Genomic DNA, 20,912 nt, shown 5'->3' with positions numbered 1-20,912 from the left:
TGATGGAAAGTCACCGTGTAATGTAACTAACATAAAAATAAGAGAAAAACTACTAACATACTAACCCACTAACATGCATGATTTACTTTCTGTAGAATAACTTCCTTTTTTGCATGCATGCATGATCGTATTTAATTTTCAGTTAGTTGATTTAATTATGCATTTTGCATGTTAATTTAATGACTCATGCAAACATTACTTTTGTTTTCTTTTATGATTGTATGCGCACACTTAACTCGATATCGTTGATAATTACGGTTTATGCATGTTATCTTATCTTCATGTGCACTTTAGTTCACTTTCGTTACGTTGGATTAAGTTGCATGTTAGATGTGATTCACATAAATTTTAAATTTCACTTATTACTTGCATGCCAGATATCGTAAATTTCACATGTGCATTAATGGTTATTTAATTTAATTGTGATCATGAGTTACTATGGTGGTTAAATTAGGGTCAGGACAAACGGGTCCTTACAGTGACTGGTTGTGTGGCTTTCTCTTTGGATGACCTCTTCTATGTGCAGTGGTAGTGGCATGGTGGAGGGTGAGAGCACTCACGTATGGGATAGTGGTCACTTTATTTCTTGTTACAAGTTTCTTGATTTAGCATATGGAACACTTTGATTCCACGAGGGTATATGTGCTAGAGGGATTGTTCCCTTGTTAATGTTGTGGTTAGCTATTGCCCCTTATGCAATGTATACAACAAGTGGGAGAATGTTTGGAAAATAGGTGTTGTACACGTTACACAATGATGTTTATTATTGTAATATTTTATTTATTATGTGAGTTACATACAGACATGTAAAGTGTAGAGATTCCCTTGGAATATTCTCGGGGCCACTTGATGAGTTGTATTGTAATATCCAGATATATATTGTATTTGTTTAATATTGGATAAATTAATTTAATAAAGTACCCAATATTAGATGTGGGGTCAATGAGGTAGTTAGCCCATGGAATTAGCATATGATTTTGATGTAATACCACTTAATGGTTTTGTGGGATATTGTGTCCATAAAAACAACCATAGGGGTAGTTGTTTGGGTAAGCCAAGTTTAGCATTTGTTTTCAAAAGGTAGGTATCTAATCCCTCCACATTTAATTTGCTTGAATAACATTCAAATATTTTAATATTTTACCCATCTCAACTATTTAGGCTATCAGGTATTTGTTGATTGCATTAATTAGTATAGTAAAGAGTATTTTTCCTTTACTTATATATGCATCTTGAAGATTATATATACTTATTAACTTGGAAACACAATATTTAACTATGGCATCAATGGGAGAGAATGAGAAATAATCACATAAAAGAGCATACTAGAACTTGTTATAAAGTGAATTGAGTCTTGTGTATAATTAGGAAAGAAAAAAAGAATTAGATTTAACAACAACAACAGAAAAAAAACCCTAGAACACGTAAGTTTATTTAGGTTCCATAATATATATATGAAAGATAAATTAAATAATTAATGATGATAAACAACTCACCCTAAAATGAAATGCTAGAACTAATTACATAAAAAACAAATTTATGAATACACATGGAATTTCATAAATAAAACAAGGATAGTTAGTTTTCTATGTTTGATGTGACTAACATTGTTATAGATGGTACCTTGTGATTCACCTTTTTGTCTATGTTTGAATACTTTATTTGATTATTAATGATAAGTTGCTAAATTCATTATTTCTTTAGTTAGCTTATTGTCATCTTGTAAATTTTTTTTATAAGTTGCTATCCGATATGGGGGCACGAGTCTATAGACTAAAACCTCTCTGGCTAATAGCCAAAGATTAAGGGGGCACGATCCTGACCTCATCCCTTATGAGGTCGGAGCCTTGCATTCAACATGAATTGATCCCAAGTGGACTTATTTGGAAGCATTCAACTTCACTAGTAGACCAAAAGCCCATTGACATATCTTATAAATTTGAATCAATTATATTTATACTTTTTTTCATAAATTTGACCTTCATTTTAAAAAACCTATATAGTTTTAAATGCTTAAAATTTATTCACTTTCATATTCAAAACTTGTAACGTTAATGGACATCTTCAAAAATCTTCCCATCAAATTCCAAATTAAAAGACATGCCAAACACATCTTCAAAAATCTTCCCATCAAATTCCAAATTAAAAGACATGCCAAACACTCAATACAATATTGCCCAATATAGAGACCTTCATGATGTTGTTAAGGTACTCTTTTGTGTTCTATTTAGTCAAAATCTGACAAAGTTGTTGAAGGAAAACAAGTTGTCATCGTTTTCCAGGGGCAGAAACAGGAACACAGAGCTTCATCAATAGTTGTACTGCAGAATAAAAAGTCATAAACCAGTTATAAACCTGAATAAATAGTTGTACTGCAGAATAAATAGTCATAAACCAGTATAAACCTGAACAAATAGTTGTACAGTCTTATATCTCTGTACCGCGAATCGAGCTAGCAGGGAGCGGTACGGTCTATATGAAATTGGTGGGCTTATCAGCTCTAAAAAATAATACAGAAGAAATGGCGTCTATGGCGACCAGAAGATTAGCGACCAAAACATTAAAAATAGGAGCAGCATGGAGCCGCCCAATTCGCTACACGAGGCCGGCTGCTTGTCTTCTTGTCCAGGTCCTTCCTTTTATTTCGATTATAAATGTAAGGAAATGTAACTGCAAAGGAATCGATGCTTAAATCAGTTTTTTATTTTAATCTAACAGATGCTCGCTGCACTATTATTATTATTCCAGAATTTGCAGAGTGTTTCTGGAAGCTTTGGGGTGGAACGGGGCTCTATTTTAAAGACTGCCTTGCAGTTTCCCCACGTTCCGGCATGTTCTATTGTGGGTTCATCTTTTTCTCGATGTGCAATGTCATCGTCATCATCGAATGATGCTACTGATGACTGTGTTATTTCCGCTGACTGGCTTCATCAAAATCTTAGGCAATCCCATATTAAGGTACATTTCCTTTCCCTTTTTGTTGAATAAGGTTAAAAATGTAATTGTTTTGAGGTTGGATTCGATCTCTGGATTTTCCCCTCTCGAACAAACCCTGGATTTCGTCTTTTTTTGTATAAATTATGGCTATCCAGCTAAACGTATTTGTTAGATCTTATTAGGTAACTCTTTAGTTAATTCCTTCGGTGCTTTATTTGTTTTCTTATGCAAATCTTTGGGCGACGTTACATGCTGCCCTTTGGTACCTTGTGGGGTAAGCTGGTATGTTTAAATTAGGTTTAGTTAGATTATTGATATCCACTGATATCATAGTGCTTAACCAACTCTGAAATTATTTTAAAAATGATTCAAGAAAGCCAATGGGAGTTCAAAAGAGAAAATCTATAGTAACGGAACCCAACTCCAGAGTGTTGTGATTTGATCTAATTCTCTACCACGCAAGAGCGGGAAGAAGCTAGTGCCGAAGGTAAGGCTGTTTGCAGAAAGATCTGCAAGGTCTCACGGATCTTATATTTGTATCCTCTTCCTGCTAGTGTTGGGCTTCGTTTCAAGTGAGTGGTAATAGACCTATTGCTTGTAGATAAAGAACAATCTTTGAGAACACTCTGCTACAAATAGAATATCACATGAAGAATCAAAGCGTATAAACCTAGTGCTTGTAGGGAAAGAGCAATCTTTGAGAACGTTTTTCTAGAAATCCAGTAGAGAAAGAACAATCTTTAAGAATGCTACGAATCGAACGCCACATGAAGAAATAAAACATAGAATACTTAAGCTACAAATTGAACATCAAATGAAGAATTAAAACATATAAACCTAGTGCTAGTAGAGAAAAAGCAATCTTTGAGGATACTTTTCTACAAATTGAAATCACATGAAGAAATAAAATATATAAACCTAGTATTGGTAGAGAAAGAGCAATCTTTGAGAATACATTGCTACAAATTGAGCTCACATGATGAAATAAAACACTTTTTGGTTATTTGGGAGTTTGTAAAGAACTATTATATCTATGTATATGCATATATGCATCTAGTTATAATGTATGCATATATATGCATACGTTTATTTTGGTATATATACATATATTTGCAACACATACTTATTTTGCATATATATATTGAAAAAGTGATTGCTCAAAATAATCGGATCCTCCATTCAACGATATACAATTGTATATAAAGAGTTTACAAGACGATGTTCTAAATTAAGAACTAGTCATTTACGTGAAAACTAAAATGCTTAAAATACTAAATAATAAAAAGCTAACTATGCATCTTTAATAAAGAAGCAATAGTTTCACTTAACGCATTGAAAAAGATAAAAAGCTAAATAAGTTGACTAAAAAGCTAAATATGTCGACAACTAAGATGACCATTAAAGAATAAGTATTAATATTATTTTAATACCCTCCCTAATGGTCATCGTACTCAATACCCTACATAAGACACTGCAGGTGTTTTGATCACAAATGCAAAGAACACTCTACTGCTATGGAGACCCTCCTAGGATTTGTAGAATGTATATGATCAAGAGTTCCAGAAGCTATCCAAGTTGATGTTATCCTCACACGCGAATTAGAGATCTGGCACACATGAATTACTGAAGCTTAAAACCATGATTTTGAGGAAAAATCAACAAACCCTTTTGTAGAAGAGTACCGAGCACTGTGTGCTCTAACAACTCCAAAACAAACGGCAAGATACCACGGTTGCAGATGTTTGCCCTGGCAACTCCAGGTGCAACACAAAACTGACTATAATAGAGCACAATTTTTGTGGAAAAAAACCATCAAACCCTGAGAACTTCGTGTATTACATATGATTTTTGAGGAAAAAACCGAAAAAACCAACAAACAATTTTTATGGAAAAAATAGTGAAAACCAAGAGATATGAGACAAATCATCGTTTTTGTGGAAAAAACGGTAAAACCTAGATAACCAAAATCACACGCAAACTTTGCGGATTATAGATGATAATTTTTAAGGAAAAATTATAAACCTTACGAACAATTTTTGAGGAAAAAATAATGAAAACCCTGTAAACAATTTTTGAGGAAAAAATCGTGAAAACCCTAAAATGTCGTGCGGCAAAATACCAGACATCACGCGGCAAAAGCCTAATTTTTGAGGAAAAAATCAAGCAAAACCCTCTAATGATTTTTTGTGGGAAAAATTAGAAAACCGATAGACAATTTTTTAGGAAAAAATCGTGAAAACCTTGGGACCTGTAGGACGAGAGGTCTGGCCCAAATCAATCTAATCAAGGCAACGATATTCAAGTATCGTCAACATGCGTTGTTTCCAGGGGTTGTTGCAGCTGTTGAACTCTTGATTGTGGTCCAACATGATGTTGGTCAAAGATGCCATCACGGAAACCGAGGTTGAACAAGGTCAACCTAGTGAAGGCACGAGACAAAAGAATTTGATTTAAAATCAGAATAGAAGCAGCTGCAAAATGAATTTGAAATCCTAGAGTGGAATTTGAGGCATGAACCCTGTTGACGTGTTTTTTGTACACTATCAAACACAGAATAAAATACCTAAAGGGTACCTTATCCTCTCTTGAGTAAAGCCTCTGAATGCTGAAGATAACGCGAAAAGGATCAATCAGGGTGACTTCAAGGTTCTTGTATGTAGGATCTCTACGTGTGGATAAGCTCTCTGTGGTATGATGTGATTTGCTGGAATCACAAGGGGACTTACATTTGATGATTGAACTTCTGATTTGCTTTGAATATTGCTGGAACACAGGCTCTTACTAGCTTTGATTAAAAAAAAGGAAAAAAGATGAGGGCGAGGAAAGGATCTAATCCTAACACTAAGAATGTAAGAGCAATGAATGATCTTTGATGAAATTCTAACTAAGTCTTGTTTTGACATCACAGGACCATCTCCACAAGGTTAGTGCGATCTTCGAAGGAAAGCTTTATGATGTTCAAATCATCACTGCAGGCATAGACACCATCAGGTTGATGCATATCAATGAAGAAGCGACAATTGAAGTTAAGCTTAAGCTGAATGATTCTAGTTGACTACACAAGGCAAGTCTGCAATCAACAAACTGCTAGTAGTATGGATACACGAATTTCACCATCAATCAAGCACATTTCTTCCATTCATCTAATCATAAAATCAAACATGAGAAGTATAAAGACCATGCAAATTGTTGAATCGACCCATAAATTTCACCATTTCTTCAATGAAGTTACAAGTCTTTTACAACAACATCTTGGCAACAATCTTTGCCTTCTCTCTCTATTCTACTCTAATTGCTATTCTATCAACTAGCTAACTACTCTCTATCTGTCTTCTAACTGCTTCCAACTATTCCCTTTACAAAATGAAGAGCCGGGGCTTATATAGTGCCCACAATACAATTCAATGGCTAAGATCAATTTGAGATCAATGGCCAAGATTTAATAATGAAAACCCTAATTAGGGTTTGTTACAACCATTACATAACATTTAATGCTTGACCAATGAAATAATTGTATTGCTTGGACACATGTCCTCTCTGGAAAAATCGACCAATGGATAGCCGGGGTAGGTACATCGAAGTTTGTGCTACCTTCTATGAGTTAGGTACATTGAATCTGGACATTGTTGAGGTGGACCAATCCGACTGGAGGAGTGATGACTAGGATGCCAACTCGTCTGACACTTGTAGCTTGGTAGATATTCAATTTGATGTTGTTGAGAAGCTAGCTTTAATTAACTCATCTGGAACTATCTACTTCTTCAACGAACCCTTGCTCTGACTTCTTGTGTCCTTGATGTGCAGGATGATTGATGTACCTCACCTTGGAATGCTGGATTGGAAGAGGTCGCCCTTGTTGATGTTTGATCGAAGAAAGCCATCCTTGTCGATGCTAGACTGGAGGAGGTCGCCCTTGTCCTTGCTTGATCTTCTTGGAGGAGACCGTCCTTGATCTGGCTTGATTTTACAACTTCGGGATCTCCATTTGATGCCTACACAAAATATTAAAGTTAGTCTTTTGAGCATCAAACCTCAAAGCATGAAATTTAAGACCTTTCAACGGTAAAACTTAAGATATTAATTTGAAAAAAGTCATGATAAATCAAGAACTTCACATTTTCAAATTAATAATGAATGGAATTTGGATCTTCAAGACTTAGACTTTACAAAATTGCAATGGGATCATAATAAGTCTTGAATAAGAACTTCAAAAAATGATTCTTCATACCTTCCCTTTGAGTATTTAAGTACAAAACCTTGAAAAATGAAGGAAGAGGACCGGATTTTGTTGGGCAAGATTTATAGTCCTTCCTTGGATGAAGTACGCCTCCTCTAGTTTGAAAAAGAATAAACTCCACTAGCCTCTTCAAAAATTTGGAAATTCGCCTTCAAATGTCTTCAAAAAATCTGGAAATTATCCTCCAATCTAGCAAGAAATTCGCCTCTCCAATAGCCTTCAAGATGAATTTCACCCTCCTTAGTCTCCACACTTTCGCACTTTAGAAGGGATGAATGAATGATTTGAACTTGAAACAATGCCCCCCCTATTATATAGAGCGCTCACCTTCTTTCCTCCAAGAGTCCGACCTAGCAAATAAGCCTTAAAATAAAATATAAAAAACACTAAGAAGAAGGCCGACTTGATAAATAAAGACAAAATAATGCCTTGTGCGCTCAACTTTTAATTTTTTATTTCACAAAAATTAATTTTAAATGCCTTTATAATAGAAATTCAATTTTTTGAGGCCCAAAATTAATTTATTAAATGCCAATTTAATTAATTTTTTCAAATATTCCAAAGTTAGCAATTTGGCATCTAATGCGGTTTGGAGGATATTAACGCCCAAATATGGTAAAAAATAATGAATGCCATTAACTTCGCTCTGGTCCCTTGGAGAGGGACAGGAGCACTTTTTCATTTTTAGGCTAGGATTCTCAATTTTTTGAAGTCAAACCTTTGTTCACCATGCTTTAGAAGATCTTTCCCATCTCACACAACTTTGCCTTAGCATAATCTCGGAGGGAAATTGTTGTTTCATAAAAAGCGCCCTGGTCCTTCAGTGAGGGACGGGAGCACTTTTGAGTCCATTGCATGAATTCTTGATCATATCAACTTCAAATTATCCTCCAGGCGTAGAATATCACATTTCACTCCATCTTGAGCCTTGGTAATAAAAATATCATTTCAAAATGCAAGGTAAATAGTCATATTTGGAAAAAGCGCCCTGGTCCCTTGGTGAGGGACGGGAGCACTTTTGCCAGTTGTCGTCAAAATTTGCAACTCTCGCATCTTAATTCCACTTCAAGGCATTTTAAACACTTTTTCAAACTTGCGCCTTGGCCTCAATTTGTCCAAAATTGGTGAGAAAGGCTAGATAACATGTTAAGCGCTTTGGTCCTTCAGTGAGGGACAAGAGCACTTTTTCCCTTTAACCTTCAAAATTCACCATTTTCATGCCTTCAAAATCTTCAAAAGTATCAAGTCACGTCCAATTATCACTCCGGGAGACCCTGCACAAAACAAAATAGAAAAGTCAGTGACAAATATGCATTAAATAACATTTTCGCCCTGGTCCTTCAGAGAGGGACAAGAGCGCTTTTGTCCTTTCTAGCTAATCTCCATCATTTCATCGTCTTTGATCAAGTCTGGATGCTTTATCATGTTCATTTCGTCCTTCACTATGCCTTTGATGTCTCAATTTAACCAAACAAGGCCAGGAATAACTCCAATAAGCCTTTTCGCCCTGGACCCTTGGTGAGGGACAGGAGCGCTTTTGCCTTGGTCCTCCTGAGAGGGATAGGAGCGCTATGCGCTTTGGATCCTCAGTGAAGGACAGGAGCGAAATTTGACTTTTCGAACTCTCCGACAGGATAATTTTTATGGAATATAACATTTAAGTATAAGAAAGAAGAAAGATAGAAGTTTTCTTATACTTTAAGTTATATTCCATATATACTTTCAGGATGTTTGAGAGTGGTTTCAGACCTCCAGGAGTTATATTGCAAAATCTATTTTTTTGAGGTTTTTCAGTTTCCAGACTTAGTCAAATTTCAGGATCAGGACATTCCAGACTTAGCCAATTTTCAGGATCAGGACTTCACTCAAGCAGGACCTACTATCCATGATCTCCCCGACAACACTCAAAAATGCAAAGGCCAACTGACAATACCCTAAAAGACCTAGAAAACAAACCCTAAAAAGCAAAAAACATGGGTCCCCATTTGCAATGGGGCGATGTGTGAAAACGTCACAACAAACCCCAATGCGCAAATTTCGAGGTTTGCTGAAAAACCTAGAAATTAAAATTTCCCGCAGACTTAAAACCTGAAATTTTCCTGAACCTAATCAGAAAAATAATAATTTGCAGAAAATAAATACCTTTGATTTTTGTTAAAAAAATAGAAAAAAATAGCCGACTTTTTGTTAAAAAAAAACATAATAAAAAATAGGAGCAGGAAACCCATAAGTGCAAAACAGTAGATCGTGCCCTAGATGCGAAATTTCAGAGGCACAAAATCACGTGAAAACCCTAGCCGCTACCTCAGAAAGTTTGCAGAAAGCGCACCAAAAGGCCGCAAAAAAAAATATCCCACCTCTGCCCATAAAATCTTGCTGCGTAAACCCTAGTTGACCCACAGAAATTGTGAAATGAAAATCGCGATCTCAGAAAAATTGCGCAGGAGGATGCAAAACGCAATTTTTACCCGCGAAAATCGCGACCAAAAAAAACGCGTCGCTTAGAAATCGGGAAGGGCTGAGAGTAGATCGAAGGTCGCGGAAATAGCACGAAAAAAAAACAGTTGTCTAAAAATCACACCAAATAGAAACGTGACCCTACACAAAAAAATCTGCAAAAAAACCTACAAAAAAATCTGTAAAAAAACCTTCACGAAAATCTGCAGAAAAACCCACGAAACCTGCGATTTTTTCAAAGGAATAAACCTTAAAAAAAAAAATTCTAGAAAAGAATGCCCTAAAAAATTCATCTAGAAAAGAAACCCTTAATTCAGATTTTTTTCATAAAAAAATCTTTTAAATTTTTTATTTCTAGAAATTAAATCCAGGTAGGAAGCCTTCAAATTTTTATTAAAAAATTTGCCAAACTCTAAAAAAGCCCATCGACCTGCTCTGATACCATGAAAAATTGATTGCTCAAAATAATTGGATCCTCTATTCAACGATATACAACCATATATAAAGAGTTTGCAAGACGACGTTCTAAATTAAGAACTAGTTGTTTAAGTGATAACTAAAAAACTTAAAATACTAAATAAAGCTTAAAAAACTAAATAATAAAAAGCTAACTATGCGTCTTTAATAAAGAAGCAATAGTTTCACTTAACACACTGAAAAGCTAAAAAGCTAAATAAGTGGACAACTAAGATGACCATTATAGAATAAGTATTAATATTATTTTAATATATATTCATATACATATATACACACACATATACATATGGTTATATATGTATGTATATATGCATTCATTTATATTTGTATATATATTCATATACATATATATTTTGGTCGGTAATATAGATTTTTCTTTATTAATATATGAAAATATACGATTACAATTCAAAAGGGGCCTATATTATGCCCAGAGTATTACAAGCAAGCTATAAAGAGATCTGCCTATCCCTATACATTACAACGATACTGCAAACAAGGCTGAAATTTAAACGCCTATGAGGGCTTGGGTCACAAAAAAAAAAATCATGGGTCACCATCCATAACTACAAAAACTGTCTTGCTAACACAGTGAGTTCAAATTGGCAAAAAACGATTCACTTCATAGATGACTGGAAATTGCATCTGAGACTGCGCTAGAGACACAAAAAACTTGCAGGCTAGACCTCTCCTATTCAGGCCGTAGGAGAAAAAACCTTCCACGCTCAAAATTCAAACCTGGGGTGGTCGTTGTCTTGCACTTCGTCGTTTCCTCGGGATGAAACTCAAAAACCATGGCCTCCGCCTCTCTTGCGCATGCTGATATGTTCTGATCGCTACCATTAAAGAATTCCACCCCGCCCTTATATGACTTAGATAGAGTCTCTGGTTCACCATATTCGGCCAGCGGACAAACGACACGAACCCCAACTCTTCCATTGCGATTTGACTCTTGAAGCACTCACTGAAATTAAAGCCATATCCCGAGTGCACCCATTCAAGAACATAATCCATCCCAGATATTAGTTCTTGTTCAAAAAGAGAGTTCATGACCCAACGGATATCCTCCTCGACAATCCCCAATTCTAGGCCCCAGGCCAAAATCATGGCAGCTATATCCACATTGCATTTCCACCGATGTGTGGCTTGCTGGAAGAAAAAGCCCAGTGTCCCCTGCACCGCTTGTATAACTTCCTCTGATGGGCATTTGAGCAGTAGTCCAAGTCTTCGATTTTCCACCGGTCCATAAAGAGCTTTTTGCTGCTTCTTTTCTTTGGAAGGTGAATGTAGCCTCCATCCTGTCGCCAAACAGTACCTGCACAAAAAAGAGCACACACACCAGCTAATAGAAGAACGATGAAATGCATCAAGTTTGGCTTCTTAAAAAAGGAAGCCGGCTCGTGCGAGTAGTTAATCACAATACTGCCACGGCCCTTGATAGTTATTACTTGACGCTGTGAATATCACGTCATCACCCGCTCGCATAGATGGAAACATTATAAACGAGAGCTTGTTGTAAGGAAGTACATGTAATGGTTCACATCACTGCCGTCATTGCTATCATTCACGCTCACAAAAACAAAGAAGCCGAGGAGTAACACGCTTGAGCTGCCAATCATTACAAAGCAAGAGTTAATGACCATCAAAATTGTGATTAACACACATCATATATGTACTTTGGGAAATAGAAATTATCATATGTTGTTTGAGATCATGATATGACCTTGTCACGTCATCATTTAGAGTTCGAGTTTTAGCTCATCTTATTCTAAATGCAACTTGCTGTCAAAAACTTCAAAAACAAAATCCTCAATTTGATTAAAGGACATAGCCCATTTAGACAATTTATCTGCATCTGTGTTGCCCTCCCGTTTGATGTGGCTAACCATGACTTCTTCAAAATGACTCAAATCCTCTAAAATTAGTGAGATAAAATTTTGTAGGTGCCATGCTTTAATTTGGCCATTTTTTATGGCCTGGATTATGATCAATAAGTCCCCTTCCAGATGTAGTTTTTTAATCCCCATTTTTCGAGCACATCTAATTGCCAGCCACGCTGCATAAACTTCCGCCTCATTGTTGGTGCCCTATTTGATACGCTGTGCTCCCAATTTTACAATGCTGTTGCTGTGATCTCGAAAAACCACTGCCACCCTTGACAGGCCCCCTCCACGTTGAGCTGCCCCATCAAAATTGGCTTTGATCCACCCCAGCTGAGGTGGAGTCTAGACTGTGGGTGAGTTACATTTCTTACTCATCTGCCTAGAATGCCAAGGCCCATGTCTTATTTTGATATTAGGCCATGCTTTTTGTATTTTCATGTCCTCTATGGTGAAAGGGTTTTTCGTTGAATCCATCTGAGAAGCTGCAGCCCCTAAAGTTTCCTCCACTACCTGATCAATTCTACTACACATCCTTCTAACATCCTCAGCCTTGTCTTGGAAAATCCTTTGATTTCTTTCCTTCCATATTTCCCATATCACAAGTGATGGGCATATGTTCCATATGCTTGAGAAAGTTGATTTCTTGTTTTGTCTTGGCCAACTATCAAACACATCTTTGAGCGAATTTGGCAATGGGCTTTGCCATTGCAATTTACCTTTCACCAAATGCCAACATTTTTGCGCTATCTTGCATTGTAACAGGAGGTGATCAAGATCCTCTTCAACTTCCCCACACATAAAGCACTTGGTTGGTCCTGCCAATCCAAGCCTTTTCCTCCTCTCCCTAGTTAGAATTCTCCCTTTTAGGGCCAGCCATGCAAATGCCCCTGCTTTGGGTAGATAATGCTTATGCCAAATTAAATCATTAGCTGTCTTGCAGTCCCCTACCATGCCTTCCAAAAGCTTATAACTTAATTTAACCGAGTAGTTCCCATCTTTTGAACCACACCAAATTACTCTGTCTTGACCTTTTGTGAGGTAAATCTTTCTCTGATCCAAAACTTGTTTTAACAGCATTTGTTGTTGATCCGATAGCCCTATGTCTAAGAGGTCTTTCTAGCACCAAACTTCTCCCAGGTGACTTTGTTTGCTCACCAAATAGTCACCGACCTTGTCACCCCAAATCCTGCATAAAAGAAATTTTGCTTCGGAAAAATCGGCCATGTGTTTTATAACAAGGTACGCCACCCAAGAATCATCCTAGAATTTAACTGACTTTCCTTTACCAATATGCCATGAAAGATGATCTGTGAGTACTTTCCTGCTGCTCACCATGAAGTTCCAAATTGCAGATCCCCTGGGTGGGTTTTTGATTGTGAAAATTCTGTGATTCTCCATTGTGTCCAGGTATTTGGCCCTCATAACCTTTACCCATAATTGATTTGGGTTAGTGTAAATGCTCCAAGAGAGTTTAGCTCCTAGAGCCTCATTCATAATTTGCCAATTCCTAAGCCCAACACCACCCTTCACTTTCGAACTGCAAACTTTTTCCCAAGCCAACAGAGGGATCTTATCTTGTTCATTAGCTCCATTCCAAAAGAATTTTCTCATTTTCTGTTTAATCACATTGATGATTTTGCCGGGAATTTTTAGACATGTCATTGAGAAGATGGGGATGGTTGAGACAACTGTTTTTAACATCAAAATTCTGCCTGCCAAAGTCAGCCATTTACTTTTCCATCCCTCCAATCTGTTGAAGCAACTTTTTACCAAATTTTTCCAAATTGCTGACTTATTAGTGCCTCCAAATAAGGGAACACCTAAAAACTTACTTGGTAAAGTTCCCAGCTTCATGCCAAGAATTCTACTAATTTCCCTCTGTTTGAGAGGTGGAGTATTGAAGAAAAAAATCTCAGATTTGAGCCAGTTCACTTTTTGACCTGACACTTGTTCATATTTATCTATCACTTGTTTTACAACTCGAGCTTCCCTTGCCGAGGCCTCTCCAGCCAGGAAAGTGTCATCAGCGAATTGTAGATGAGTCAGAGGATCCACCCCTGCAACAATCCTTATACCCTTCCATCGGCCAGCATTACAATCTTTCAAAATCAAACGCCCCAGCACTTCTGCCATAATAATGAAAAGAAAAGGGGACACTGGGTCCCCTTGTCTTAAACCCTTGTTGGAAGAGAAGAAACCCTGAGGGCTTCCATTGATAAGGATTGAGAACCGAGGGGATTTAATACAACTTTCTATCCAGGCTATCCAAACCATGTCAAAGCCAAATTTTGCAAAAACTTTTAAGAGGAAATCTCTATTAACCTCATCATAGGCTTTCTTGATATCCACTTTTATCATCATATTCTCCTTTTTAGATAGATGGATGGAATGAATTGCCTCATGTGCCAAAATAATACCTTCATAAATCGATCTACCGGGGGCAAAACCACTCTGTTCTGGGGAGATAACCTCTTCCAGATTACATTTTAGCCTGTTAGCTATCACTTTAGAGATCACTTTATAGATCGTGTTGCACAAAGAGATGGGCCTGAAGTCATGGAAGGTAGATATGTTTTCCTTTTTTGGGATCAGTGCTATAAAAGTATTGTTAAAGTCCTTAAGGATGAAACCACTTGTTCTAGACCCCACTACTTCCCATAAATCATTTGCCAAAATGTCCCAGAAATGTTGAAAGAAAAGAGTTGGGAACCCATCCGGTCCTGGAGCTTTGTTTGCCCCCATGTCAAAAATTGCAGCCTTTACTTCCTCCATTGACACAGCCCTGAGTAACATTTTGCTATGTTGCTCCTTCACACAGGAGGGTAAGATATCTATGATAGAATGCAACTCTTGGTCTGCCCTTGCCTCTCCATTGAAGGCACTCGAGAAGAAGTTCACCGCCTCGCTGTTAATGGAATCCTGGTCGGTTAACAACTCCCCTGCCATATTGTGCATTGAGAAATTTTTTTTATAATTCCTCCTAACCTTTGTAGAAGTGTGGAAAAATTTGGTATTCCTGTCACCTTCCTTCAGCCATGTCTCACGGGATTTCTGTCTCCAAAAGGTTTCTTCTCTTGCTAAGACTTCAGAGTACACCTTATTAAGCTGTTTCTCTCTCAAGAAGGCCGATTCATCCATGCCTTGTAAAATAATTTGTTCGTGAAGAGTTTTTAAATCTTCCTCTAGACTCAATTTCTCATTGAAAATGTTTTTGAAAGACTCTCTGTTCCACTTTTTGAGTTGTTCTTTTACAAATTGAAGTTTTTGGAAGAACATAAAAGCCTTATTACCTGGATTTTCGGGGGGCAGGTTCCACCATGTCTCCACCAAAGATCAAAATTTGTTATCCCTTAGCCACATAGCTTCAAATTTGAAAGGGCATCTATCAGGGGCTCTTTCATCCTGAATTCAGATGCCAATGGGGTAATGGTCTGATCCCGTGAATGGCAAAACATCAGCTCTACACGTCCACAAATGAGAGGACCAATCACCAGCTACGAAGAATCTGTCCAGTCTTTCTGCTATGTTTAAAAATCCACGTCTTTTGTTTGTCCAAGTGAATTCCCCAGTTTTGAAGGGGATTTCTATTAATCCTGATTCGGTGATGAAAGAGCCAAAATCTAAGTTACTCTGCCTCATCCAACCATTGCCACCCATCTTGTCCGATGGTCGAATCAAGGCATTGAAGTCTCCACCTATAAGGAAAGGTGTTACAGTGTCCTGTCTAAGGCACCCTGAGATATCATTCCACAGTTGTTTTTTTAAGGAGGGGCTATTTGGGCCTTAGACATTGATTAAAAACAATTGCAGCTGAAGTTGCTTCGAGTAAATTCGCACCCACTGCCACTAGTGTCCCTGGTTAATGCTGCTGACATCCACTAGGGACTCGTTCCATAGAATGGCTAAACCACCCGAGGCTCTTTGAGCCTCAACTAAGACACATTTCCATTTTTTGAATCTACTATAAAAGGTTTCAAAATCTTTAGACTTAATTTTGGTTTTCTGTAGGCAAACGAGATCCAGGCGAAACTGATCAAGGCATCTCTTAATCAGTCTAACCTTGTCAGGGGCATTGCAGCCCCTGACATTCCATGAAAGGAACCTCATTGCTTTCGGGAAGAGACCACGTCCCTTCCCGATCTAAGCCTGAGTTTGCTTTGGCCAGCAACCTTACCTGCAATCTCCAATCTAACTTTGTTGGATTTAGGTCCTCTTTTCTTACTCTCGCCTGTCTTTACCTTAGCATTTTGAGCCAAAGTCATTTTCAGAGTTCTCCTCTTTGAAACTCCTCCTATAGAAAGAAGTCCCATGTCATCCTCTCCCTTTGGATTATCAGATAGTTCTCCCTCAGATTTTGACGAAATCAGGTTACCTCCACTATCTTTCACCCCTTCAAAGGATGCGTCTAGGTTTCAGATGGGAGAGATTTGGATATCCTTAAGGACCGTTTCCTCCACAATCTGATCAATTGTTAGAGGTGTAGAGGGGAGCTTGTCATCTTGTAAGTGTGTCCTTTCTTGAGGCACCTCATTATGTTCTTTAGGAATATCCTCCATCTGAGTCTCTGGGACTAATGTCTCTTCCTCATCTGCCATGGAAACAATATGAAAAATTTGTGGGGACACATTGCATTCCTCTTCAGTATGGTCAGCATTTTGCTTATGATTCTCTGATGAGGTTAAATCCGGAGCACTTAAACCAGTGACAGGGGCCCAGATGTTTCCCACTGCATCCATCACCTTACTCTGCAATTGAGGATCATTATATTGGTTTTGGATCGTTACTGAATCTGATCCGATAGTGTTTGTTAGGGTTACCAGGTGCATTGTAGATGACTCAGATGCAAATAGATCGTCAATCAGTCCTTTTCTAGAACAGAGAGATGCTATTGTGTTTAGATCAGACCCATAACTCTTCCTAGAATGTTGCAAAACATCCCAATCCAATGTTTCCCATTGATGTTCCCAGTCCTTGGATTCCGAAAGCTTGATTATATCCTCTGCGTGTCCATCTTGGATTTTAGACTTAACTTTGTCTCCGATTTTGCAATCCCCTTTAGCATGGGCAAAGGAGTTGCAATCTGAGCATGTTGCCATCCTTTCTTCCAGGACCACCTTCTGCGCTTAGATCCCCGAGCCAGTTTTGATTTCTATTGTGTCCGGTAAGTTTGGAGCGTAGGGGCATATTGAAGGAACCATCCTCCTTCAATCTCTTATCTTGCTTCCTCGACACTACCTTCCACCCATCCTCTTGGGTTTCAATTATCTAATCCACTCCACAATTTTCCCAATAGGATTGATTTTCCTTTCTTTCCATTCACCTTGAGGTTTCTAGTCTATCCACTTTCTCCTTCGTCAAGTCCCTCACAACAATATTGCTGTCCTGTTCTGGTCTGTTTGCTTTCTCCATCCTCGAATCCCTCATAGCAACACCTTTGTCCTGTTTTGGATTCAACCCCCTACTCGAGTCATTTAGATCTTGTAGTTCATCAAGCTGTCCTCCAATACAAACATTCTTGTCAAGCCCAACCTTTGGATTGCTGTCATGACAAAGCTCTTCCTTCTCTACCAAATAATGAGTGGGAGAGACATCTTTCCACCAAGGCGCCAGTTTATCTGACTTATGCTTGGCACAAACAGCAGCAATATGCCTTGTCTAGAAACATCTTCAACATCGAAATAGAATCCCTTCATAATCCGAAGGTTAAATCCAACATCCTTTAGCTGATTTCAACAAAACCTCCTTTGGGAATTCTTTATCCGTATCCATTTCCACCAAAATATGGGCATAAATAGTGTGCAAAAAATTTGAAGAATCCTTATCCACAACCAAAAATCTGCCCAAAGAACTACCTACAACAACAAAGAAAGAATCGAACCAATATTGCAGAGGAAGATTAGGGAGTCTTACCCATATTGGAATCTTATCAAAAGATTTGGTGGCAAGGTTAAAAGTCGGGTATCAAGGTTTAACCATCAATTGGTGTTTGTCTTCCCAGCTCCACTGGTAATCATAGAGAACCTTTTTTCTGTCTAGAACATTGTCAAAAATAACCACAAAGAACCCTTGCACACCAGGATAGATTTGAACATCCCCATTTAGGAAAGGGTCCCAAATTTTTGAAACCATTTATTTAAATCACTGAGGCTCGGCCAGAAACCTTTGAACTTCCCTATCAAACCTAGTCCTGCAAAAATGTCGCTCATTTTCAACCATCTCATTTTCCATCTCCTCATCTAAAATAATCATTGCACAACTGACATTTTGGTTTGGCATAATTTGTCATCCTCCTCGGGTTCATGCTCTTTACTACCTTGCCTCCCCATATCCTCTACTTGCCCTCTTTCTTTTTTCCATCTGTTCCAGTTTGGCTGAAACTTTGTGTGAGTCCTATATCTTTCAGCTCTAGCACTCAAAAACACCTGATGCATGTCATTCTCCCGCTGCAAGCTCCAGACCTGCTGTTGCTTTCTTCCCCAAGGTATTTTCACCCATTTTCCACCATTGCTTGTAGACTAGCGAAAAATCCTGACATTCCCAGATTTAGCATTCCTTCCGAATGAAACCGCTGCAGCATAAGATTGAATGCCCATTTTGGGCAGAAAACGATTCTCGTTGATGCCACCAAAACAATTTGTTGCTCTGAAAGTGCAGGTTCCTTGGAACCCTAGAAGCCACAGTAGTGCGGAACGACATTATTTCTTCTTCAGTTCATATATATATATATTCATATATTATTTGTATATATATTCATACATATATGTACGTACACATATATACATAGGTTTATATGTATGTATGTATACATCCATTTATATTTGTATATATATATACATATTACATACACACATATATATTTACATAGGGTTATATATAAGTATGTATATATGCAAACTCTAAGAGTACTTTGTTTTTTTTGTTGGGCAAGTTTTTACAAGTTTAACTTGCGAGTTTTTACAGATGTAGGGAAAATGTGGGTAAAAATGCCTACGCAGGTAAATTTTTGGTTAAAACATGTTTTTTGCACATTTTTGTTATAAAACTATGCATTGTCTCTTTCGAGATGTCAATGTTTAATTAATATACTGTGTAATTGAATTTTGCAAAAAAATATGTTTTCTTCAAGAATATTAGTTTTTAGTACTTCCTAAATTGCCCAGTTTTTGTCAAGTATTTGTTGAGTTTTTGCCGAGTCAAGATTTTTGGGCTTGCTGAGTACTCTGTAAGTCTGAGTCTGCAAACTATGATATATACATTCTTTTACATTTGTATATATCATAGTTGGTACACTTTGACCCAGCAAAACCCAAAGTTTTTGCAAAAAATTGCTTAAATTTCTTTAGAAACACATTTTTTTTGCAAAATTCAATCATAAAATGTATCCAATGAGTCCATAAAGGAGTAGAAAAGTGTTTTATAGTAAATTTGATTGATTTGAATACAAATTTAGTACAAAATTGCATCATTATGTAGAATCCTAATATAATAGATTGCTGACAATTGTTATGATTTATGAGTTTATTATGATTATCCTTAATCTACATGATGTAGAATCCTAATATAATATATTGCTGACAATTGTTATGATTTACGAGTTTATTACGATTATCCTTCATCTAGTGAAAACTTGGGGAGTGGTTGAGGTTCTTATCTTTGGAGTTTGTTGTGGCTTCTCACTTGGCATAGAAGTTTGTGCTTGTGGGTTTGGCTTGACCTCCATCCTACTAGTATATGGCAATGATTCCTCCTTTGCCTCATCAATGTCATCCAATCCTATAGCTCCTGGTGCACTCACATCCTCCATTGCTTGCCCCTCAAAATCAAGAATCTCATCTTCAGTAAACATTGGTAACTACTTATCTCACCTTGTCCAATCACTATAAGGATCAATGTCATCCAAATCAAGGATCTCCTCTGATTTGTACTCTACCCTTATTGTGTGAAGCCAAAGGTACATTGCACAAAGCCAAGGTCATTGAGGTGTTTTTGAGTTAATTTGTTCCTCTTCTTTGTGTGGATGGCCTCAAACCAACTCCAATTGTGCTCGTGGTTGACACAAAATGTAGAGGGCTGACCTTTGAAAATTTGGGGTATTTGTACATGTAACTATCCGCCAAGACTCTACAGATAAAATATTAAAGAGTTAGTAAGCAAACCATATTTTATTGGATTATCAATAATTGTAAATTTGAAATTTGTAACTTGTAAAATGCATGTGACGTAAAGACTCCAATTTTGTTACCTAGTGACTAAGTCGTTCTTTCTCAAATAGCTAGTTTTGAAGAAAAGAGCATACCCTTACTAGTCATGTTATTGTGCAATTTTTGAATAATGAGGTCTCTTGTCTCTACTTGGGGTGTCATCTTCTAAATGCAGGTTGTGAGGCCCTCTATAACCTCTCCATTAGGATCTAAGAAGCTATTTGAATGGAAAAAACCAGGGTTGAGGAAGTACCCTATTGCATGGATGGATCAGTGGAGTTGATTGTTCCACCTTTGATCAATGATCTCCCAAATGGGATCAAATTTAAGGTTTTTCCTCTTGTAATTGTTTTAGATGGACTCTTTGGACCTAATAATGGCCTCATAAATGTACCTATTGGATTTTTATTGCCATCTACCAAACAAAGAACTCTAACCAAGGGCTCTGACACCTACAGTTTACAAATATAAAAATACTAAAGTTACAAATTTATAATGAAAGACTAAAATTAAAAAATAAAATATTCTATTTGAATTTAACATTGAAGTGTTCAGATTACCTTCACGATCTCCGTAGCTCTTTGTGTAAAAACACTATCAAAGACTATCCTTGCGACCCTCTTTCCTTCAAACTTCTTTGAATATGATAAATCTAGCCATGATTGACTCCCAAACATCTATTTTAAGGAATTCAGCAAACCAATAATGCTTTGTAATGTT

General features: G+C 37.3%; 1 protein-coding gene across 3 annotated transcripts in view; it reads left to right on the top strand.

The window, feature by feature from the left end:
- The first annotated feature begins 2,128 nt into the window (after window positions 1-2,128).
- Window positions 2,129-20,912, top strand: part of LOC131068570 (thiosulfate/3-mercaptopyruvate sulfurtransferase 2) — a 210,158-nt gene continuing 191,374 nt past the window's right edge. The window contains exons 1-2 of one of the 3 annotated variants that reach the window (XM_058003796.2): window positions 2,129-2,629; window positions 2,719-2,958. In XM_058003796.2, coding sequence (XP_057859779.2) covers window positions 2,477-2,629; window positions 2,719-2,958 — 393 coding nt within the window. In that variant the 5' untranslated portion in view covers window positions 2,129-2,476. The remainder of the gene's footprint in view (window positions 2,630-2,718; window positions 2,959-20,912) is intronic. The other 2 variants (XM_058003797.2, XM_058003798.2) reach the window with 2 other exon arrangements.

The sequence above is a fragment of the Cryptomeria japonica genome, chromosome 11, assembly GCF_030272615.1.
Source record: "Cryptomeria japonica chromosome 11, Sugi_1.0, whole genome shotgun sequence".
Taxonomy (NCBI): Eukaryota; Viridiplantae; Streptophyta; class Pinopsida; order Cupressales; family Cupressaceae; genus Cryptomeria; species Cryptomeria japonica.
This window is presented reverse-complemented; position numbering and strand designations above follow the sequence as displayed.